The sequence below is a fragment of the Anomaloglossus baeobatrachus genome, chromosome 5, assembly GCF_048569485.1.
Source record: "Anomaloglossus baeobatrachus isolate aAnoBae1 chromosome 5, aAnoBae1.hap1, whole genome shotgun sequence".
NCBI classification, from domain to species: domain Eukaryota; kingdom Metazoa; phylum Chordata; class Amphibia; order Anura; family Aromobatidae; genus Anomaloglossus; species Anomaloglossus baeobatrachus.
This window is the reverse complement of record NC_134357.1, coordinates 401169373-401192336: the sequence shown is the minus strand read 5'-3', so window position 1 is coordinate 401192336 and position 22964 is coordinate 401169373. Positions and strand designations below refer to the sequence as shown.

General features: G+C 45.1%; 1 protein-coding gene across 1 annotated transcript; it reads right to left on the bottom strand.

Annotated features, from left to right (window-relative positions):
* Nucleotides 1–11587: 11587 nt before the first annotated feature.
* LOC142310210 (gastrin/cholecystokinin-like peptide) lies at nt 11588–22240 on the bottom strand. The gene is made up of 3 exons (XM_075347695.1): nt 22179–22240; nt 14287–14496; nt 11588–12539 (listed from the first exon to the last, which is right to left on the bottom strand). Exons 2-3 carry the CDS (start codon nt 14492–14494, stop codon nt 12433–12435), a joined length of 315 nt encoding a protein of 104 aa, XP_075203810.1. The 5' UTR covers nt 14495–14496; nt 22179–22240; the 3' UTR covers nt 11588–12432.
* Nucleotides 22241–22964: the final 724 nt, after the last annotated feature.

Sequence of the window (22964 nt, the reverse complement as noted above, 5' to 3'; positions counted from 1 at the left end):
TGACATGTCAGTGTCACTGGAGACCCTAGGTAGAGGACGATGGTCAGTTAACTTTTGGTAGCGAAACCCGGCTACCCCTTTTGCCCTGTTATGCCCCACCAGAACTGTAGCACAACATGGAGTGGACTGTTGGAAGAGAGGCCTGTGTGAAGGTGGCCGAGGCCCAGTCGCCATGAGGACCGGTGACTTGCTTGTTGCTGTGGACTAGTGGGAGGTGGGCTATGGGCGCCGTAACGTATAAGACTTTACAGTTTGAGCAAACGTACCTCCCGATGTGGGAAGATGCATGTTTGTAATGTTTTAACTTTTCTTTCCCGTTAAAAAAAATAAATAAATAAATGCTGGTAGCTGGCTAGCCCGAGGACGGCCTGTGTTTTACCAAGCCGGTGTGTGTCACCCTGGTAAAACCAGGGTGTCACAAAGGTTTTCATCCATCTTTCTGGTGCAGATCTGACTCTTTCTTGGGAAGTTTCTAACACAGTGACACACAACACCAGTGAGCGGAGCTGAGAGGTCTGAAGTGTCTGGGAGGAAACTATATAGGGAGTTTGCAGTGAGCAGTCAGTCTGCAGGAAGCGTAAAGTCTGGAAGGAGCTACTGTGTGGAGCTTGGGAAGAGGGGCAGTAAGGGCCTCAGGAATAGGCCAATCGCTTGTGGGACCCGAAGTGGACCGGGACAGGGTAATGGCCCCCCGGTGCCGACTGTTGGGACCCGGTACGGACCTGTGCACGGAGCAGACAAAGACCTCAGGCAGGAGAAGAGCACCTGTAGTACACCCCTGGGTGAGGGGCCCGTCCTCCCAGCAGCTGAGGGCACCAGTTACCAGCAATTTTGTTAACAAAAGACTCTGTGTTTACTGACCCTCCACATCAATACAACCTCATCCAACACCAGGACAACCGAGCTGTGAGTGTACTATTCCCTGCAATCCCTACCACCACCACAACTCCCAACTGGGCCCCGGGACTACAACTCCCCTACCCGTGGAGGGAATCCCACCTTGCTGCCCTGCTTCATCAGTCCCAGGCACGGTCCCCAGAGGCAGCAGCAGCGGTGCCACCATCTCATCACCGAAACCCATGGGTGGCGTCACAGACAATCTTTCTTGTAAATATCCCCTTTTTCACTTGTGGGTGACGGACCGCTGCTCAAGGCCGGGTCCGGTTCCCACTCGAGCCACAGTAAAGCCCCAGATCCGAGCATCCCCGAGCAGCCCCTTAGCTACGGTCTGGCCCCCGCCCGCAACACTCCGATTCCCCACAGTTGTGATTGATTTGACAGAGGGAAGCACCCCTCCATGTTTAAAACAGTATCCCTTAAGCCTAACCCAATCAATGGCCCTAATTAGGCATATAAGAGAATATAGTCAAACAGGGGCCCTAGTGCAAAAGACTTGCATTTCAATACCTTCTTGTATCTAATTAAGAAAAAAGAACCCAAAGGTTCCACCTGATACTTACAGAATGACCCATGATTTGAGAACTGTTAATGCTGTAACAGAAAGTGTGACCCCAATTATTCCAAACCCTCAACTCTTGCCATCGCAAATTCCAGCGACCTCCAGATATTTTACAGTAATTGATTTGTCAATTGTATTTTTGTCTATCCCCCTACACCCAGACTGTCAGTATCTTATTGCATTTACACATGAAGGGAAGCAGTACTGCTGGATGGTCTTTCCCCAAATAGAAATGATGAATTCACCTACCATTCTACAGCAACAGGAGGAATTCTGAAGGAGTGGCAGACTCCTCTTCCACAGGTTATGCTATTGCAGTACATGGATGATCTTTATCTCTACTGTCCAGACCAGACATCTTGAAGGGGAGCCACAGTAAGGCTATGTGCGCACACTGCGTCTTTTTGACGCTGCGTTTTTGTGCGTTTTTGTCCGATAAAAATGCACAAAAACGCACCTGCGTCGAAAAAACGCGGCAAAAAACGCACGCGTTTTGCCGCGATTTGGTGCGTTGTTTTGCTGCGTTTTTGCTCACTGCGTCTTTATGCGTTTTTTATCAGTAAACAAAAAAAAGGTCTGATGTCATTTCCTTCTTCAATGTGTTCTTCATTCTCCACTAGTGTATGCAGAAGAGCAGACAGCTGCAGAACTACAAGGCTCAGCATACTCCATCCAATAGTGTATGCAGGAGAGCAGACAGCAGCTGTCGAACTACAAGGCTCAGTATCCTTCTTCCAGGACTGTATGCAAGATTTCTTTGCCCCCCCCCAAACCAAAAAAATGACGTGGGCTTCGCCATATTTTTGTATGCTAGCCGGGTACAGCAGGCAGGTACGGGCTGCCCCCAACCCCCAGCTGCCTATTTGTACCCAGCTGGGAACCAAAAATATAGGGAAGCCCTTTTTTTTTTTAAATTATTTCATGAATTTCATGAAATAATTTAAAAAAAAAAATGACGTGAGCTTCGCCCAATTTTTGAGTCCAGCCGGGTACAACTAGCCAGCTGGGGATTGGAATCCACAGTGCAGGGTGCCCATGCTTTCTGGGCACCCCCGCTGTGAATTGCAGTCCCGCAGCCACCCCAGAAAATGGCGCTTTCATAGAAGCGCCATCTTCTGGCGCTGTATCCAACTCTTCCAGCTGCCCTGAAGCCGGGTGGCAAGCTAGGTAATAATGGAGTTAGGGCTAGCTGTATAGCTGGCCCTAAGCCCGAAATTCATGGTGTCACGCCAATATTAGACATGGCCACCATGAATTTCTAGTAAAGATAAAAAAAACCCACAACACACAGAAAAATATTTTTATTAGAAATAAAACACAACACAATTAGTGACTCCATCTTTATTGAAATAAAGAACCCCCCCCTCCACAGTAATCCTGGGTCAGGGTCCCGCGCCGTCCAATCCGGATCCAATATCATCTGATCGGTTTGCTGGAAGGCAAAGCGATCAGATGATGTGTCAGGATCAAGTGCCTGAATCACATCACACATCAGCTGATTGTATAAAAGCCGATTATACAATCAGCTGATGCATCGGTGCAAAAAAAAAAAAAAAAAAAAAAATACTCACTTATGTGCTGATTACCAGCAGCTCCTGCAGCGATGGGGCGGGAGTCTGATCCCGTCCGATCGCTGCAGCAGCTGCCGGTAATCAGGGATGAAGTCTCCTGACACATCCGCTGATAGCTTAAACCGGCCGGGCGCCCGCGTCACCGCGATACTTACGATCACCTGATGCGTCAGGTGACTGCATCAGGTGATCCATCGCCAGGTCCTGCATCCATCGGAGGTTTCCCGGCCGTCTGCACACAGCCGGAGCCGGAGCGGCGATACCGTGACAGAATCTGGGAGCGGGCATGGCACCGGGAGGCTGCAGACAGATGAGTATAACTTTTTTTTTTTTTTCTACTGTTAACTTTTGTTTTCGCAGCCACTTCCACCTCCCGCCCAGACATGGCGCCGCACGGCAGCATACATGCACAGGACGGGAGGTGGACGCAGCGGTGACGGTACCGGGAGGATTCACGCTTCTGTATATACTGACAGAAGGAATCCTCTTCCTGTACACATCACTTTACTACCCACCTCCTGCGTTTATAGCTGCATTTTTGGTCTTAGAAACGCACCAAAACGCACCAAAACGCAGCTATTTGCGTTTCTCATTGCGTCTTTCAACATCCCATTGAACTCAATGGATGAAAAGCGCAGTGAAAAACGCGGGAATAATTGACATGCTGCGTTTTTGTGGCACCACAAAAACGCAGCTGAAAAAAAACAGATGTGTGGGGACAGCAAAAATTAAAACTCAGACTTTGCTGGGGAAGCAAAGTCCTGCAGTTTTGAGGCCAAAAACGCACCCGAAAAACGCGCAAAAACGCCGCGAAAAACGCACTGTGTGCACATAGCCTTACTTTGCTGTGCTTCTTAGCATAGAATGGTTGCAAAACCTCATGTGACAAGTTGCCGTACTGTAGACAGATTGTGAGTTTTTAGGCCAATGAATTTCCAAGGGTGCTAGACATCTGACTGAGGAGAGGAAACAAGCAGTCCAAAATCTCTCCTTACCTAGGTCACACCGACAGCTACTACAGACCTTTTTGAGCTTAGTGTCCTATTGCAGGCCTTGGATAAGATCTGCCTCTCAAACGATACTATCCCTTTATGACTGTCTGTCATCAGATCCCTTTGATTTCACCCAAGATTCTATTAATTCCTTCCATTCTCTTCAGCCATTTTTCTTGTTCTCCATGAAACAAGCAGATTATGCTACAACATTCATGACATAGCAATGTAGCACCCAGGGTGCAAGGGGTTAACCTTACTCGTCGCTGGGCCGGTGGTGTTGGGTCTGGGATGTCACGGGTGGCCCTTGCCTGGTTTCAATACAATAAAAGGGGTTTAGGAAATGGAATGAGGATGTTGGGAGTTGTCTCGTGACTCCACCTGCGGTATGCGGCCAGAGATTAGCCGCCACTGTGGTCACAGTTCTCTGGTGCGGATGGTGTCGCACCTAGGGTAGTTCAGCTTCCCGCAGGCAAAGCTAGGCCCCAGGGAGGATGATGGTGGTAGTAGTAGCCGTTGGCGCCGTAGCGCGGGGCCCCCGACAATGAAGGACGGACATGGCAGTTGCGGTTCTAGGTCTTTACTCACTGTCCTTTGGTTGCCTGAGGGCTCCAGCCCATCCTGGATAAGTTCGAGGTAGTCACCGGTTTTTGAAAGTGTCCTTCCCCAGGGGATGACCCTCCAAAAGTGAGGAACCCGGGCTGAGCGTCACGCTCCAAGCCGCAGGTTCCGTGAAGAAAAAGACGGAAGAATGATGTTGTGCGGCCAGAACTGAAATCCCGACGTGACTGACGATTGTGTAAAGGTTGCTCCTACTTCTACCCCAAGTGGTGCCTGCCCCCCAGGTGGTTGCCCTAGTGACCGGTAAAGTGCCATTTCTTTTTTTTTTTTTTTTAAACATATTTTATTTGATGTCAGCAAGCACATATCATCAACAAGAGAACATGTTGTTACATTCCATAAAATTTCTCCGGATCGTACAATGCTTCTGTTACATCATTTTCTTTTTCATTGTCACAACAATTTCATCTCCATAGAATTATCTTAACAATAATTTACTCTAACTTAACAACCTAACCTACTTGTTCCCTTCAGTTGGTCCTTTGGATGCTCCCCATCTTCAGTGTCCCTAGTGTCCCTGCAATGTCTTCCACACAATACCAAGACGTGTGTTCAAATGCTTTAATTAAGTGGGTGATTTCCGTCTGTGTGAAGCTTTGCTCAATAAATGTTCTCCACATTTTGAAGAATCTTTTAGTGGACTTCTTATGTTTCTCCGAATCCAGTTTGTCGTACATCATTATTGTTTTTAGGGTATCAACTATTTCTGTATTTCTCAGAGTCTGTCTTATCAGTCAATTCCTAAGTAGGCATTTCTTGACTACAAGCAATACTATGTGTATTACACCTGGAATGTGAACACTTGCTCTTTCAGTTTCTGTAGGGCAGGGGTGGGGAACCTTTTTACTGCCGGGGGCCATTTGGAATTTCCTACTAACCTTTGGGGGCCGCACAACATTATCAACTTGAAAAATAACCCAGCTATATTTGGTTAAACGATTAATTAACTCACCCCTACTGTGGAGGCAGGAGCTGCTTCTGTTTGGTGTGACTGTGATGTTTGGTGATATTGATCATCTGGTTTCTCACAGCTGCTTTTCCAGGTTTGTCTCAGTCTGGAGATGCTGGGGGCATATAGATCACAGGAGGGGCTGGAGTGCATAAATTACAGGAGACACTGGGAGCACACATCACAGGAGGGGATGGGGCATATACATCACAGGAGGGGGCTGGGGCATATACATCAGTAGGGGGGCATGGACAGCCTTGGCTGTGGCACAGACAGCACTAGGTGGCAGCACGGACTGCACTAGGTGGCAGCACGGACTGCACTAGGTGGCAGCACGGACTGCACTAGGTGGCAGCACGGACTGCACTAGGTGGCAGCACGGACTGCACTAGGTGGCAGCACGGACTGCACTAGGTGGCAGCACGGACTGCACTAGGTGGCAGCACGGACAGCACTAGGTGGCAGCACGGACAGCACTAGGTGGCAGCACGGACAGCACTAGGTGGCAGCACGGACAGCACTAGGTGGCAGCACGGACTGCACTAGGAGGCAGCACGGACTGCACTAGGAGGCAGCACGGACTGCACTAGGTGGCAGCACGGACTGCACTAGGAGGCAGCACGGACTGCACTAGGTGGCAGCATGGACTGCACTAGGTGGCAGCACGGACAGCACTAGGTCGCAACACGGACAGCACTAGGTGGCATCACTAGGGAGACACAAAAGTCTGGGGGAGCATAGACATCAACAGGAGGGCACAGACTGGGGGGCATAGAAAGCAGTGGGAGGGTACAGACAGCAGTAGCAAGTTCAGAGCACTGGGGGGTACATAGTACTGAGGGGTGGCACACAGCACTGGGGAGCACGGACAGCATAAGGGGGCACAGACAGCACTGACCGTGGCATGGACAGCACTGGTGGCAGCATGGACAGCATTAGGTGGTGCGGACAGCACTGGGGGGGCATAGACATCACCCAAGGGGTACAGACAGCACTAAGGGAGCACACACAGTACTAGGGGGTACACACTGTACTAGGGGTGTACTCAACATTAGGGGGTACACACAGCATTAGGGGCTACACACAGCATTAGGGGGTACACACAGCACTGGGGGATACACACAGCATTAGGGGATACACAGCATTGGGAGGTACACAGCACGAGGGGGTACACACAGCATTAGGGGTACACAGCATTGAGGGGTACACACAGCACGAGGGAGTACACAGCACTTAGCGGGGGGGGGGGGGCAGCGATGGGTTGCGTACTCACAGTGAGGGGGAGGAGGAGTCACACACACAGCAGGTCCCGGAGGCTGGTAAATCTGCTGCAGCTCTTCTGTGACATGTCGCAGCGTGCTGCTTACCCCACCCACCAGAGCACACTAGCACAGGCCGGGGTTAAGCCTAGAATGTATGGGCTGCAGTCAGGTCCTGGAAGTCAGGATCTGGATAGAGCCCGTACATTCTAGCAACTACCCTCAAGGCATCAGGCAGTGAGATTTAAAGGGCCGGCGGCCGGGAAATGCACGGCTGCTGCCAGAGCACAGCGGTCCCTGGGAATGTGCCTGGGGGCCGCATAAAAAGTCGTCACGGGCCATATACGGCCCGCGGGCCGGAGGTTCCCCACCCCTGCTGTAGTGGCTTCTATACAGTGAAACAAACAGGCCTGAGGGGTGACGGGTATAACTACTTTCCAAATCCTCAATATGTACGCCGCCGCTTCCTCCCATACCCCCCTCACCTGTGGGCATTCCCATATGCAGTGAAACAGTTTTGCTTTATGGAGTCCACATTTAGGGCAATGGTCCAAGAAATGCACTGGTGAGCTGCTATGTGGTATATTAAAGGCGTATGTTGCGTTGTGTACTAAGGTAGCTTAAATTGCATCTCCCTCCATTGTTCATTTATCATTACTTTCTTAACAGATTCAAACCCCCTTAGAATTTTATCATAGATGTCTGGATCGCCTAGAGCAGTCTCCCAGGTTTTAAATATTTGCTCTTTCCAGGGGCCCTGTACTTGATCTCTCAATCGTTGGTATATGATCGAAAGGGATTCATGTTCCGCTCCCTGACCAATCAATACATCAAAACTCCCCTTCTTCTCAGCCTTCCCAACCTCTTTTACCACTGATGTGTAATGTGTTGTTATTTGTAATATTGTAGGTAATGGTGATTTTCCATGTTAAATTTTTCCGATACCTCCGTCCAGCTCAGAACTCTGCCCTCCTCTGTTTTCAGTAAATCACCCAACCTCCGTATCCCCCTCTGCTTCCATCCTTGAAATAATTTGTTTTGAGACCCTTGAGTAAAATTTGGATCCTCCCACAACGGGGTAAATTTTGAAAGACAATAAGGGAGTCTATACAGTTTTCTCAGTGCTCTCCAGGCCCCCATCGTGTCCTTTATTAAACAGCTCTGTTTCACGTACGTTGGCATTTTATCTAGCTTCATATGTAATACCGCTACCAAGTTAAAAGGACTTGTTAGCTCCCTCTCCAGCTGAACGTTAGAAAAGAAGGTTGTCCCATTGATCCAGTCTTTTATATGTCTGGCAAGTGCCGCTAAGTTGTACAATCTAATCATGGGCATTTGTACCCCTCCGTCTTTTTTCTGTAGACACAGCTTTGAGTAGGATACTCTTGGTCTCTTTCCCTGCCATAAAAATTTTACAAACGCTTTTTGCAACTTGTTGATATCGGTGTGTTTCAGCAGTAAGGGAATAGTTTGTAGAGGATAGAGCAAGCAGGAGAAGCTGATCATCTTTATCAGATGTGCTCAAAGTACCATTTCTTATGATGGCCACCTCCCTGTCTACCCTAGGCCAATCCCAGTGGGAAAGCACCTAACTGTATGTAAAGTGAAATGTGGAAACACCGGTGATTAACTCCCTCCTTACCCGAGATAAATACTGTACCTTAAATGAGGTGCAGTACTCTGTGTCGACTGAAGCCTCAGGGTCGCCACAGCAACATGGTGCAAACAGAAAACAATAGCTTACTAAGCATGATTGGACCTGGTTATCAGAGGATGTCCCACGTGTGTCCATGCTGTAATGACTGCTGCATTCATGTACAACTTCCTCTCTACATGACATCCAAAAAATATTTTTATCTTTAACATTTTAAAACTACAAAAATGAAAATAGCCCAATGCAAAAGTTTGAACACCCTTGGAGATTTGTGTGCTCAGATAACTTTGACTATCATTTCAGACCTTAATTAGCCTGTTAGGTTTGTGGCTTGTTCTTTATCATAGTTAGGAAAGGGCAGGTGATGAAAATTTCACAGCTTTATAAAAACCCAGCTTCCTCTAACCTTGTGCAAATAAAACAGCCATGGGTTTTTCAAAGCAGTTGCATAGCACTCTGAAAATCAAAATGGTGAAGGCCCACAAAGCAGAAGAAAGCTAGAAGAAAATAGCAAAGCGTTTTCAAGTTGCTCTTTTCTCAGTTCGAAAAGTAAAGGTGGTGTCACACATAGCGACGACGACAACGACGTCGCTGCTAAGTCAACATTTTCTGTGACGCAGCAGCGACGTCCCGTCGCTGTGTGTGTCATCCAGCAACGACCTGGCCCCTGCTGTGAAGTCGCCGGTCGTTGCTGAATGTCCTGCTTAATTTTTTGGACGTTGCTCTCCCGCTGTGAAGCACACATCGCTGTGTGTGACAGCGAGAGAGCGACGAACTGAAGCAAGCAGGGAGCTGGCGTCTCGCAGCCTGCGGTAAGCTGTAACCACGGTAAACATCGGGTAACCGAGAAGCCGTTTACTTGGTTACCCGATATTTACCTTAGTTACTAGCGTCCGCCACTCTCACGCTGCCAGTGCCGGCTCCCTGCTCCCTGCATACGTAACTGGAGTACACATCGGGTAATTAACCCGATGTGTACTCTGGCTAGGAGTGCAGGGAGCCAGCGCTAAGCGGTGTGCTCTTACGCTGCCAGCTCCGGCTCCCTGCACATGTAGCTGCAGTACACATCAGGCAATTAACCCAATGTGTACTCTGGCTAGGAGTGCAGGGAACAGGGAGCCGGCACTGGCAGTGTGAGAGCGGCGGACGCTTGTAACTAAGGTAAATATCGGGTAACCAAGAGAAGTGCTTTCCTTGGTTACCCGATATTTACCTTAGTTACGCTTCCACGCGTCGCTGGGGGCTGGTCACTGGTCGCTGGTGAGATCTGCCTGTTTGACAGCTCACCATCGACCATGTAACGACGCAGCAGCGATCCTGATAAGGTCAGATTGCTGGTCGTGATCGCTGCTGCGTCGCTATGTGTGACACCACCTTAATTCAGAAATGGCACTTACAGAAACAGTAGAGGTCAGGATAAGGTCTGGAAAACCAAGCAAAATTTCTGTGAGAGCTGCTCGTAGGATTGCTAGAGTGGCAAATCAGAACCTTCACTTCACTGCAAAAGTCCTTCAGGAAGATTTAGCCGACTCTGGAGTTCTGGTACATTGTTCTACTGTTCAGAGACACCTACAGAAAAATGGCCTTCATGGAAGAGTCATCTAAAGAAAACCTCTCCTGCGTCCTAACCATAAACTTTAGCATCAGAAGAATGCAAGATAACACCTAAACAAGACTGATGTATTTTGGAAACAAGTTGTGTTAACTGATGAGGTTAAAATAGAACTCCTTGGCCACAATGATCAAACCAAATGTTTGGGAACAAAAGGAGACAGAATGTCATGACAAGAACGTCTCACCAACCATTAAGCATGGGGATGGATTAATCATGCTTTGGGTTGTGTTCTATCCAATGGCACTGGGAACATTTCACGGGTAGAGGGAAGAATGGATTCAATTAAAGTTTAACAAATTCTTCAAGCAAACATAACACCATCTGTAAATAAGCTGAAGTTGAAAAGAGGATGACTTCTACAAATGGATAAGGATCTTAAGCACAATTCAAAATCCATATTCGCCTATGTCATAATGTACAAGCTGAAGGTTTTACAATGGCCCTCACAGTCCCCTGATCTAAACATCATTGAAAATCTGTGGCTAGACCGCAAAAGAGCAGTGCATGCAAGAGAGGACCCAGGAATCTTACATAATAAGAAGACTTTTCCAAGGAAGAAAGCATGAAAATCCCTCAAACAAGAATGGAAAGACTCTTGGCTGGCTACAAAAAACATTTACAAGCTTTGATACTTGCCAAAGTGTGTGCTGCAGGGTACTAACCATGCAGGGTACCCAATATTTTGCATTGGCCAACTTTATTTTTTGTTGTGAATTTAAAAATGTACAAAATATATATATAATTTTTTTGTCTAAAATGCAGAGGATATGTGTTATCCTTAACTTTATGGCTTTTACAGATCATTTCATCTTCAACTTGCTTAATTGTTCAGAATATCAGTAAACTTGACCAGGGGTGCTCAAATTTTTGCATGCCACTGTAGCTCCGACTAGAATGTGCCCTTATGATTTCCGAGTGTGTCACCCTCAAAAGATGTAATGTTCTGAATCAGGCCACCCTGTTACCTATGGATTCAGAAACTAGGGAATTGGTGATGGTGTTAGGAAGTGAGGAGGAGGATAGTGACATGACACACAAACATAAATGCATAGAACTCATCAGCCAGGAGACAGCAGTTTTTTTGCATGTACACAATAAACCTGTTCCTAATGCTGATTTTTAGTATGTTTTGTAGATGGCTCCAGATACCACCTGAATGGGAAATTCTACATTACATATTAGGTAGTACGGTTTTCTCACATGAGGTAATTCAAGGTGAACCACTCTTTCCTCATATGTTTGCGGAGGAGGCAGAGCTGAAGGTGCTCACTGTAACGTGTACACTGGCAAAAGGTAAAGCAGCCAATATTCATGTAGACTTATGTTACACATTTGGATGCACACATAATTAGGGACCTATTTGGAGAATCAGAGGTGCCATCCCCAAATGTTTTTCAATAACTGAAAAAATGTAAAGTATTTCATGTTTTAATGTTTTGTTTAAATATTATAATTTGTTTTTAATTGAGCAAAAAAAAAAACTGCAGCGTTTTTGAAAAGAGCAAAAACGTCATAGTGCGCACATAGCCTTATTGTTATAGGGACACTCCGGGTATTGTGACTGTGACTGGCACACTGGGGGCATTGTTACTTTCTAGTAGCAAAATGTGGGCACTTTTCTAGGGCACTTATATAGAGCATTAATATTTTCTAGGGGCAATTCTACCATCTAGAAGGCACAAAGGAGGCATTTTATCATGTAAAGGGCACAGTTGTGGCACCAATATGTGGGGGGCACAGTGGTGGAATTAATATGTGGGGGCACAGTGGTGGCATTACTATCTGGAGCAGTAAGTGGAGCACAGTTTTTATGCCACACAGCAGATGCAGTAATAGGGACACATACAATGTCAGCGACTCAGTATTGGGGAGACGGCAGGATGAGGAGTTTGTGCAGGTTGGGATTAGATGGGGACAGGGCTGGAAATGTGAGAAGTCAAATGTATCTTTGTTATAATCTCTGTAGAGGAGTTTTGACTGTAAGAAGTTGTCATGTTGGTCTGGGCCAGATGGAAAAGGTGAACAATTCCATCCGAAAGAATGTCAGCTGTAAGTCACCATCTATAACTGAATCAATCAAGAAATAACGTCTGGAACACCATTCTGAGTCTGAACTGGGTGCAAAAACCTAAAAAATCTGGTTGAGAAATGGACATAAACAAAAAAAAATTATTCCAACATTTGTTTATTTTTATTTTTTCTTGTAGCCTCTCCCACATTACCATGCACTTTCTATCAGAAACCAGAACAGTATATCAATACTTAAATAATAATGTAACTCCCCCTACTGAAGCGTTCACAACACTGTGGGCTTAAGGCTCTAGGACCTGTTCTTCTGCACTTCTTCGCCCGAAGTCCATCCAGCCAGCGTAGTCCCGGTCATGCATGGGGTGAAGGTGGCCTTCAGCATTAGAGATTTCTAGGGAATAAAATCAATAGGGTTAGGAACTGCATCAAAAGCTGGACACTGTGTGTTGTGCAGTGTCTTTTGGATGGGTCTCGTAAATGGAACTAAGCATATAGTTCTAGGCTACCCTTCTGAGTACACTGTGCATAGGTAGAAACCTGTCAATCAGTGGTGGGGGTCATGCAAAGCTCATGAATATCGAGGCAACAGGTTTACTAGTTTTCTAGTGATAATCTCCTGCTGATGAAACAGTGATTTTCTTCAAAACTTCAGCAAGCAGCCAATAAGTGATACATTGCTGGAAACAGGATCTGTCTCTATATTAGGCTGCCTTCAGATAAGGTGGCAAAAACCTGGTAGCAGATTCCCTTTAAGCAGTTTTTACTAGGATTCAGGTGTAAAACTATCTGAAACACTACAAAGTATAGCGGCTTTTTGTGTTTTACTCCAGCTCAGACATGTTTTGAAAATTGAGAGGAGCTTAGACAGTAGGGGACGTGGTCACGCACAGCCAACAAATTCATCATCACCAATGCCACAAATGTATTACAGCCCCTGGTTGGAGCACATTTCTTGCAGAGACACATGACAGCTGAAAGATGCGCCAAATTAATTAAGAACAGCATAACTTTTAATGAATCTTGTGCATCTCACTCCGATGGTCCTTAATCAAGAAGACTAGAAAACCTCAGTTTTGATTGTTTGGGGCGAGAGGCATAACCAAGTCCAGGGATACAGGGGCCCACCAATCCCAGCACCTATTTCAGCTAGATGTGTGTCCAAGAACAAACATAAAGCTAAAATGCATCGCGATACAGAGACCCGCAGGGTCCCTGCACTGCAATACATGCTCCCAGCCAAACAGTGGACTGGCAGCTGCCGTCCGTACTGTGACTGGGGGCGGCGCGTGACAGTCACGTCATGGGCCATGGCGCCCACTCCAATGTCAGCTGCTGGCCACTGCGCACTGGCTACAGATGACACCGGGATTTGGATTATATATACAAGGTAAGGGATCATATGTACCATGATGGGGACCATAAATATCATATATTCCAACATGGGGACCATATATACAAGGATGAGGACATATATATTCCATGATGAGGATCAGATATTCCAGGATGGGGGACATATATAGCAGGATGGGGATCTCTATACTAGGACTAAGACATATATACTAGAATGGGGAATCATATATACCACAATGGGCCCAGGATGAGGACCATATATACCAGAATGGGGGACATATATACCAGTATAGGGACATATATGCTAGGGTGGGGACCATGTTTATCAGGATGGACCAAGAATGAGTGACATTTTTACCAGGATGGGCCCAGGATGAGAACATATATATGAGATGGGGCTCATGATGGGGAACATATATACCAAGATAGGAGGCATAAATAGCAGGATGAGGAACATACTGTATATACCAGGATGGGGACCATGTATACCAGGATGGGGAAATAAATACCAGGATGGGGACAGAAATACAGGATGAGGACAGATATATCAGGATGGGGGACATTACTACATAGTGAAGTGGGAGAGGGGCAATTCATATGTCTTTATAGGATTTAGAATGCTACAGGGACTCATACATCTGCCCAACATGCGGGGAAAGTAGGCCCATTGCACTCTAGTTACGCCACTGATCGGGGCCTTGGTTTACTTTAATGCAGGAGTATTAGAAGTGTCCCTGTGAATACTGGATATGGGAATGAGATTTTGTCCCTATCTGTCAATCATTTACCTGCTAGGAGCTGAGGGAGAAGTTGTGACATCATCAGCTGCTTCTGTTCATGAGATAGGGATGCAAGGAGGTCCCGTTTGTTGACGTCAGAAGGGAAGGTGCTCTTCTGTGGACCATGCCTTGCTGATTGCAGTTCTGTCATTGGCCTACAGAGGGCAGCTGTTGCCAATATGGCTAACAGAATAGTAACACAAACCTTTCTGTCCATCTCTGCAATACAAGTACATCAGATCAGCATGTGGTCTCTGCTGCCATCTAGTGTACATACAAATGAGTGCATGGCTCAGGCAGAATAAGTACAGATAAAATGAATATATCTCTTTGTATAAAAATGTCTCAGAAGTGTGTTGACCCTATAGAAGTATCAGGTTTATTTACATGACCGATCTATACCTACTTATTCCCTAGATCTAGGGCCATTATCTGTTTGTTGGTTTTTAAGATTGTTGGAGATTTCAGTTATGCAAAAATGTACATTTAAAGGGAACCTGTCACCAGATTTGGGGCCTATAAGCTGCGGTCACCACCACTGGGCTCTTATATACAGCATTCTAACATGCTCTATATAAGAGCCCAGGCCGCTGTGTAGAACGTAAAATATCACTTTATAATACTTACCTAACGGTTGCTGTAATGGAGTTGGGCCATATGGGTGTCTCCGTTCTTCGGTGCCGGCGCCTCCTCTTTCGGCCATCTTCTGAAGCCTGTGTGCATGACGCGTCCTACATCATACACACTCGCCGGTCCCGCGCAGGCGCACTACAATACTTTGATCTGCCCTGAGCAGCCTGCGAGCAGGTCCGGACTGGCCATAAGGAAATTCTGGCAAATGATGGGCTGGTCCCTGTAGTGTGCCCGTGCCTGTACTGGGCCGCTCTACCTGCAGTCACCGCCGCCTGCTCAGCAGTGTGCAGGCCGGGCAGCATTATCTGTCATGTGCACACTACCTGCAGCAGGACCAGGATTCAGTGCGCTGTGCTGTGCTGCCCTGCTGTGTGATAGTGTGCCCATCATGCACACACTGCTGAGGAGCGCGGCGGTGGCGGTACTGGTGACCACAGCTCCCTCCTTCCTATTCAAATGTATTTGCTTCTCTCAGACGTAAATACATTTGAATAGTGTGTATTGCCATGACTGCGGCCTCGCCCTCGACGTGCAGTAAAGTGATGCGATCAGAACCTTGCTGACGTCATCACAGTGCTGCGGGAGACACAGACACATCGGGCAGCGGTAAGCGCTCCATGAAGGAGCTGAAGATGACAGGTTTAATTAATGGGGATGAGTGGGGAGAAGCTGAGGGCACATAATGGGGGAACATTTGTGAAGGAACACAGCTTTGTGACAGGCAGAAGGGGAGTACTGTATTCCATGGGGGGCGGGTGTGTGTGGTGATGGAGGGTGCATTGTATTGTGTGTGTGTGTGTGTGTGTGTGTGTGTGGTGATGAGGGGTGCAATGTGTTGTGTGTGGTGATGGGGGGTGCATTGTATTGTGTGTGTGTGTGTGTGTGTGTGTGGTAATGGGGGGTGCATTGTATTATCTGTGTGGTGATGGGGGTTGCATAGTATTATGTGTAAGAAAGGAAAGTTTTTTTCAGCTCACCCGTAGTATTATTTCACCTGGCTCCAGGACCCAGAACGGTGCAGGGATATGAATTCCGTGTTCAGGAATATAAAGCAGCAAGTAGTGGAAATTCCTTTCCTGATCCAGCAACACGTCCGAGATAGATGTGAATTAAAAATTCATTTTATTGAAAAATTGTTAAAAACACCAATCATCAGAATGACATCCAAAAAAATTTTTTCTATAAAAAGAAAGCGTCTTCGCGTTTCTGGCCATTGTGGCCCTTAGTCATAGACATATGTTACCCAAATGAAACACATAATATATATTATGTGTTTCATTTGGGTAACATATGTCTATGACTAAGGGCCACAATGGCCAGAAACGCGTAAGACGCTTTCTTTTTATAGAAAAAAATTTTTTGGATGTCATTCTGATGATTGGTGTTTTTAACAATTTTTCAATAAAATGAATTTTTAATTCACATCTATCTCGGACGTGTTGCTGGATCAGGAAAGGAATTTCCACTACTTGCTATAGTATTATGTGTGTGGTAATGGGGGTGCATAGTATTATGTGTGTGTGTGATGATGGAGGGTGCATTGTATTGTGTGTGTGTGTGTGTGTGGGGTGATGGGGGTGCATTGTATTGTGTGTGTGTGTGTGTGTGTGTGGGGAGGGGTAATGGGGGTGCATTATATTGTGTGTGTGTGGGGAGGGATAATGCGGGGTGCATTATATTGTGTGTGTATGTGTGTGTGGGGAGAGGGTGCTGGGGGTGCACTGCATTGTGTGTGTGTTTGGTGATGGGGGGTGCATTGTATTGTGTGTGGGGAGAGGGTGATATGGGTGCATTGTATTGTGTGTGCAGGGGTTACAAAAGAGCAGTTTGGGGATAATATTTTGGAGAGGGGCAATATGGGGGGATATTATGGAGAGAGGCAGTGTGGGGGTATATTAAAAAGAGAGCAGTGTGGAGGGGACAGTATGGGGACATTACGGAAAGAGGCAGCGTGGGGGTATATTAAGGAGAGAGGCAGTGTGGGAGGTATTTTGGATAAGGGCAGTGGGGGGAATATTTTGTGAAGGAAGCACAGGAATTATTTATTCAGGGGCACATCATGGGAGATATTTATATTTATGGGGCAGCATAATAATACTTTAATTTTTAAAGGTGCTGTGTGGGGAAGTGCTTCTGAAGAATAAAGAGGGAGGTCTTCAGAGATGAGCAGTGGGCATGAAACCTCATCATGACATTTGTACTGCGTGGAGACAAAAGGGATGGGAACGACTCAGAAGATGTCACATATAAAGGTACCTGGATGTAAATGATTATTTGTGATATTGCCTGCGTCTTATCAGTACTGTGGTTCCTGTTTGGTCCGCAGTCTGATGAGAACAACTCACAGCATCTCCTTACCATTGTTAAGGACAAGCTGGGAGTTATAGATTCCAGCATCTTCCGAGCTTTCCCATTGATTTGCATTGTAAATACAGAGCGTTTTCCGAGTGGAAAACACCAGAAGAATGGAGCGGTCACTTCTTTTAATCACTTGGTGGTTTTAGAAACCTGAAGATACTCAAAAGCCTGATCCTGTGACAGCGAGTAGATGCATATGGTCAATTGATTATTTTTCATAGTGATTTCCATGGTGGGATCTGACCCCAAAAAATTTCATTGCATATTCCCTAAGTGGTATGTGTCCAAAATTATCACCAGTGAAAACGACAGCTTCCCTGGTCACCTATCTGTAGAATAGGTTATCAATATTAGTGCAGGGGGATCTGATTCTGTATCCCTGCCCATCAGCTATATGACTGCAGCATTATATGGAGAGCAGCATCCTCTACATTATCTGCGAGACCCAGCTCTGTAGGAAAATAGCGGCTTCACCAGGTCCTGCTACTAAGAGCAATTAATAGGCCTGAGCTGTAATACTGGACGCAGCCGTGACTGCATGTTATATAATCGTGTTACACAACCTAAAAGTGCACAAAGATATGACACATTCAGTACGCAAAAAATGGGCCTGTGCACCCCCAAATGTCAGGGCTGAATTTTAGTCTCAGTCCGGCCCTGCCGGCGAGTGACGTAGAACGCGTCATGCACCCCGTCTTCAGAAGAAGGATTATTATATTATTATTATAAGGACGACAAAGATGGCCGAAAGAGGAGGTGTCGGCACCGAAGAACGAAGACACCCATCTGACCAGTCTGCACCGTACCGACCGTTTAGGTGAGTATTATAAAGTGTTTTTTACATTCTACACAGAGGCCTGGGCTCTTATATACAACATGTTAGAATGCTGTATATAAGAGCCCACTGGTGGTAGCCGCAGTTTATAGGCCCGAAATCTGGTGACAGGTTTCCTTTAATGGATTTTAAAGTGATCATCAATATGTTGATGACAAAGGACCCCCAATCATGGACTCCAATAGTCAACTATGGTCAGCTGAGTTTTATTAACTGTTTAGTGACCAAATTCGGGAGCCTTTGTCTGACGTGGGTCTTGAGCTCTGGACTATGATCATTAACAGAAAATATTGGTTCGAACTGAGGTAATTCACTTATAGTGATAAAAACACTTTAAAAATAGGCTGCACATCTGGAATGAAGTCTCTTCCTGCGAAGAATATATAAATATATAGAATGTTTTTTTTATGGCACTACACATTTTAACGACTTAGCAGAGTCAATTTCAAGTGAAAAACAAAACACAACAGCTAAAACACACTGGCACATAGAGGTATTTAAAGCATGAAATGAACAGCAAGTAGCCTATGAAACACCCATTAAGGGGTTAACACAAATTGAAAAAACGAGGGAGAAGATTGGGATGGGGCTGCGTGATACTGGAAAGAACATAGAGGTGGAGATATGTATGAAAAATGATGTGTGAATAAAGAAAGATCACACAAATTGAAACTGGTACAGAAGCTACAGAGTGTTCTGTAAAATGGGGGGAATAAATAGGGAAGTGTCAGACTAGGAGAAAAAATAGGGAGAGAAAGAAGGAAGGAGTGTGTATAGTAAGGAAGGAATTGGAGAAGTGGATAAAAGAAAGGGGGAAAATGCTGACGAATGAGCGTTCTACCAATCAAGGTTGGGCGATGCCGTGTGTATGTGTAAATGGTCATAAGATGGGAGATGTTTTTGCGAGAACAGCTAATTTTAGGAGAAATCATGGATAGAAGGGTCTTGAGAACAGACCAACATCTACTTGTGATTCTTTATTGTTGGTCTCTTCAGAGAACGGTCTATTAGAGATAGGCGAATAGTAATTATTTGTAACGAATCCCAAAGTACACACCAAAAACGCACCAAAAAAACATAGCTTTTTTTACTGCCAAGAGATCAGGTTTTGCTGCAAAAAAAAAAAAAAAGCAGCAAAAATTCAAAGTGTGAACATAGCCTAACATAACTGGCTGACTAGACGCTCACATGATTTATAACATTTTAATATATCTTGATCGTCTGCCCTTGTCCCTTGCTGCTATATTTTGTTAATATTCTTTTATGAAGGTTATCTTTTATATGCATTTTATGAGAATGATCTGTTATATACTCATTATGTGTAACTATCAACATCTTATATTGCTTTTATACTACATTTTTATTATCATGTATTCATAATTTATTCTCAATTCTGTCCTTTTTATGTAACATTTTATTATTTTTTTGGTGAATTTTGTTATACTTGTTTCTCTCCACCCATTTTACACCTTCTATCCATTTTACTCTAAATCCAAAATTTTCAGTGCACGTTACATTCTTTTTCAAACTTATTTTTGGAGTTCTCTAACATTACTAACTCACACTTCAGATGTTCATGCACCTTTCCCACCTATCTTACGACTTCTAAATTTGTTTATTGTTCTCTTTTTTTACATTTTCTTCCTACTTCTTTCTAGGTTCGCCCTAGCTCTATTGGACTTTGTTGTCTATTTCACCCGCACTTCTTACAAACCCCATATCTTCCCCTTAATCCATTCCCCCCATGGGATTTTTTTTCTTTCGGAACTCTTCCTTATTCTCTACCCAATCATATCATTCCCAACTTACTCTTCACCACTTTCTAAACATCTAGAATGCTCACAAAGCTATATCTCGGGACGTTTCTAAAGCTATGTTCACACTTCACTTGTTTTGCAATCAGTTATGTGGCTGATGCAACGGATGCGTTGCAGATAGTGGCACAACTGATGTGACTGATGCTGCAAAACAACAATCCGTTGTTTTTTTTTAAATTTTTTTACTGTTTAACCAGCGACCGGCTATTATCAATGATCAGCTGATCGCTCGGCCTCCGGACGATCAGCTGATCGCTCACAGTAGCCGGCCGCCGGGTGATCAGCTGATTGCTCACAGTTGCCGGCCGCCGGGTGATCAGCTGATTGCTCACAGTAGCCGGCCGCTGGGGGATCAGCTGATCGCTCACAGTAGCCGGCCGCCGGGTGATCAGCTGATCGCTCACAGTAGCCGGCCGCCGGGCGATCAGCTGATCGCTCACAGTAGCCGCCCGTCGGGTGATCAGCTGATCGCTCACAGTAGCTGGCCGCCGGGTGATCAGCTGATCGATCACAGTAGCCGGCCACCACAAGTGCTGAGCATGCGCAGTGAAATCAAAAGGATTTCGCTGCTCAAATAAACATTACATGCTGCGTTCATGCTGCCCGATGGTCAGTCATTCCATGACTGATCAGTCGGGCGGACGATGTAACGCAAGGGCATCAGTCACAATCCGCCACTCATACAAGCCTATGGGAACAACGGAATTCGCTAAACGGATTGCGTTGTTTCTCAAAGTGGCGGATTGTGACGGATACTAAATAGCGGAAATGTGAACATAGCCTTAGTATACAAAGTGAAAGGACCAGAGTGATGGCAAAGAAAAATAGACGTTAATGAAAATGTGGAAAAAATAGTCTCATGTGGAATTTTATGAGCCCTGAAGTTTTATAAAATGCTAAGCAGAATACATAACCAATATAATATTTCAATATAGCAGAGAGAAAACTAACGAATGAAAGTTTTTCCTAAAGTATCGGACATAAAATTAGAAATTTAGAGGTTTGAAGTGAGGTGGGAAAGAGATGTGATTGAGAAGAGATTAGAAATACTGAACTGAGATGAGGTATTGGCAGAGTTCTAGTTTTCCTAAAAAAGTATTAAAAAATAAAAAAAACAAACACCTGAGGGTGAAAAAGTAGGAAAAGATCTAACAAATGAGAAGAGTCTGAAGTTGAATGTGGGAGCGAAAATGAAGATACTTTTCCCCTCACTTTCAGCACCGCTGGACAGTTTCCTGGTATTTCCACATTCACCCACATTTACAAAAAGTCCATTATCACGACCATTCACAATTTTTCCTAAATTTAGCTTGTTCACACAAAAAAACACTCACATCTCTTGAATCTTTACACATGCACAATATATCCCAACCTTGGTTTTCCAGAGAAAAATCTAATTTATCAGCATTTTCTCCCTTTCAATCTCTTTATCCACTGCTCCACTTTCCTTCTTTACTCCACACTTCTTCTTTCTTTCGCTCCCTATTTTCTCGCTAACTTTATGTCTCCTAGTCTGAAACTCCCCTAGTTATTCACCCCAATTTTGCAGAACCCTCTGTGGCTCCTCCGTTAGCGCCTTCATTCTGCTTCTTCTGTCCTCATTTCAATTTGTGTGATATTCTCTTAGTTCCACACCATTTTTGATTTGTTACTTTTCTCCCACACTTCCCATTCTTGTAACACTCTTTTTCATACATATCTCCACCTCTATGTTCTTTCCAGCATTACACAGGATTGTCCCAATCTCCACCCTCTTTTTAGATTTTGTGTTTCAACCCCTTAACAGGCGTTGAATATACCACTTAGTGACCATTTCAGGCTTTCAATACCTCTATATGTCAGTGTGTACTTTTTTTATTTGAAAAAAGATGCCGGTACGACATCGAAGTACGACATGCAATAAAAGAACCCTTCTCTACATTTCTCGAAGCAAGAGACTTCATGCCAGTTGCACATCCTATTTTTAAAGTATTTTTATCCCTATTTGTGAATTTTATCTGAGCGATCTCTCTCAGCCAGGAGGCTGCAGCAATTTGTATCTATTTAATGGTGGTAGCGGCACAACCCAATAGATAAGTAGAACCAATTTGTTATCTCATCATCCTCTAATAGGGTCATCCTATTTGTGCAATCTTTTCTCTCCACAGCATTTTTCTTGCAAACTGAGAATATTGACCCTTCTTGAAATGATTAAAATAAGTAGAGTAACATAGCCTGTCCCTTCCTCTATTGCCCCCTGCTGGTCATATGTAACTCACCTGATCTTGTATCGGACCCTGGGTGGTAGTGCAGGAGATGTCTCTGGCTTTGTGCAGGTTGGGAGCACCTTTTTATTGTGGGCAATATTGGATGTCCCCTCCCATCTGTATCCATCACTCACTTTCCAACCCTCCTTATTTTCTGTTACTTCTGCTCATGATGTCAATGTACACCCTGCCCCAGGATGCATCAAGATTAACTATTTGTCAAGAGGATCACTCAACGTAATAAAAGATGGGCAAATATAGCCGAGCAAATCATCGTAATGACATTGCCTGACACACATCAGAGATGTTCACGTTCATGGAAAATGTTCATCTATTTGGACCTTCTATAAAATTCTCTAATTTCATAGGAAATTTTTATAACAAAACTCAAATACCTTCCAAATCTTTCTGGTGCTTAATCTTGTATGAAACCGTACATCATTGGGCTATTAGATAGGTCTAACGTGGAATATTTCCAAGGACTTTTGGTGTGTTCACAGCCTTAATAACATGGGTCACCGGAGGGGATCATTAAGATATTTCTATACTTAGAGGTTCATACATGTATGGTTGGACTGTCCCACCAGAATACTTGAGGAACTTCGAATAAACTCAAAAGGTCCAATAGGGCTCACTTGTCACTGGGCCCAGGACCTTCAGAACGGTTTCTTCTGATGGGCCCAAGGATTCTCTGTCTAATTCTGTATACATTGTGTGTAATTATTAGGCAATTCATATTCTTGATGATTAATTTTATTGAAACTACAGTGCTGTTTGTGTGGCGCCCTGGGCAAGCCA

Coding starts and splice junctions, on each gene's coding strand:
- LOC142310210 (XM_075347695.1), bottom strand. CDS start 14,494: ATGGACAGAAAGGTTTGTGTTACTATTCTGTTAGCCATATTGGCAACA. Junction 12,540..14,286: donor TCTCCCTCAGCTCCTAGCAG/GTAAATGATTGA, acceptor TTTATTCCCTAG/AAATCTCTAATGCTGAAGGC.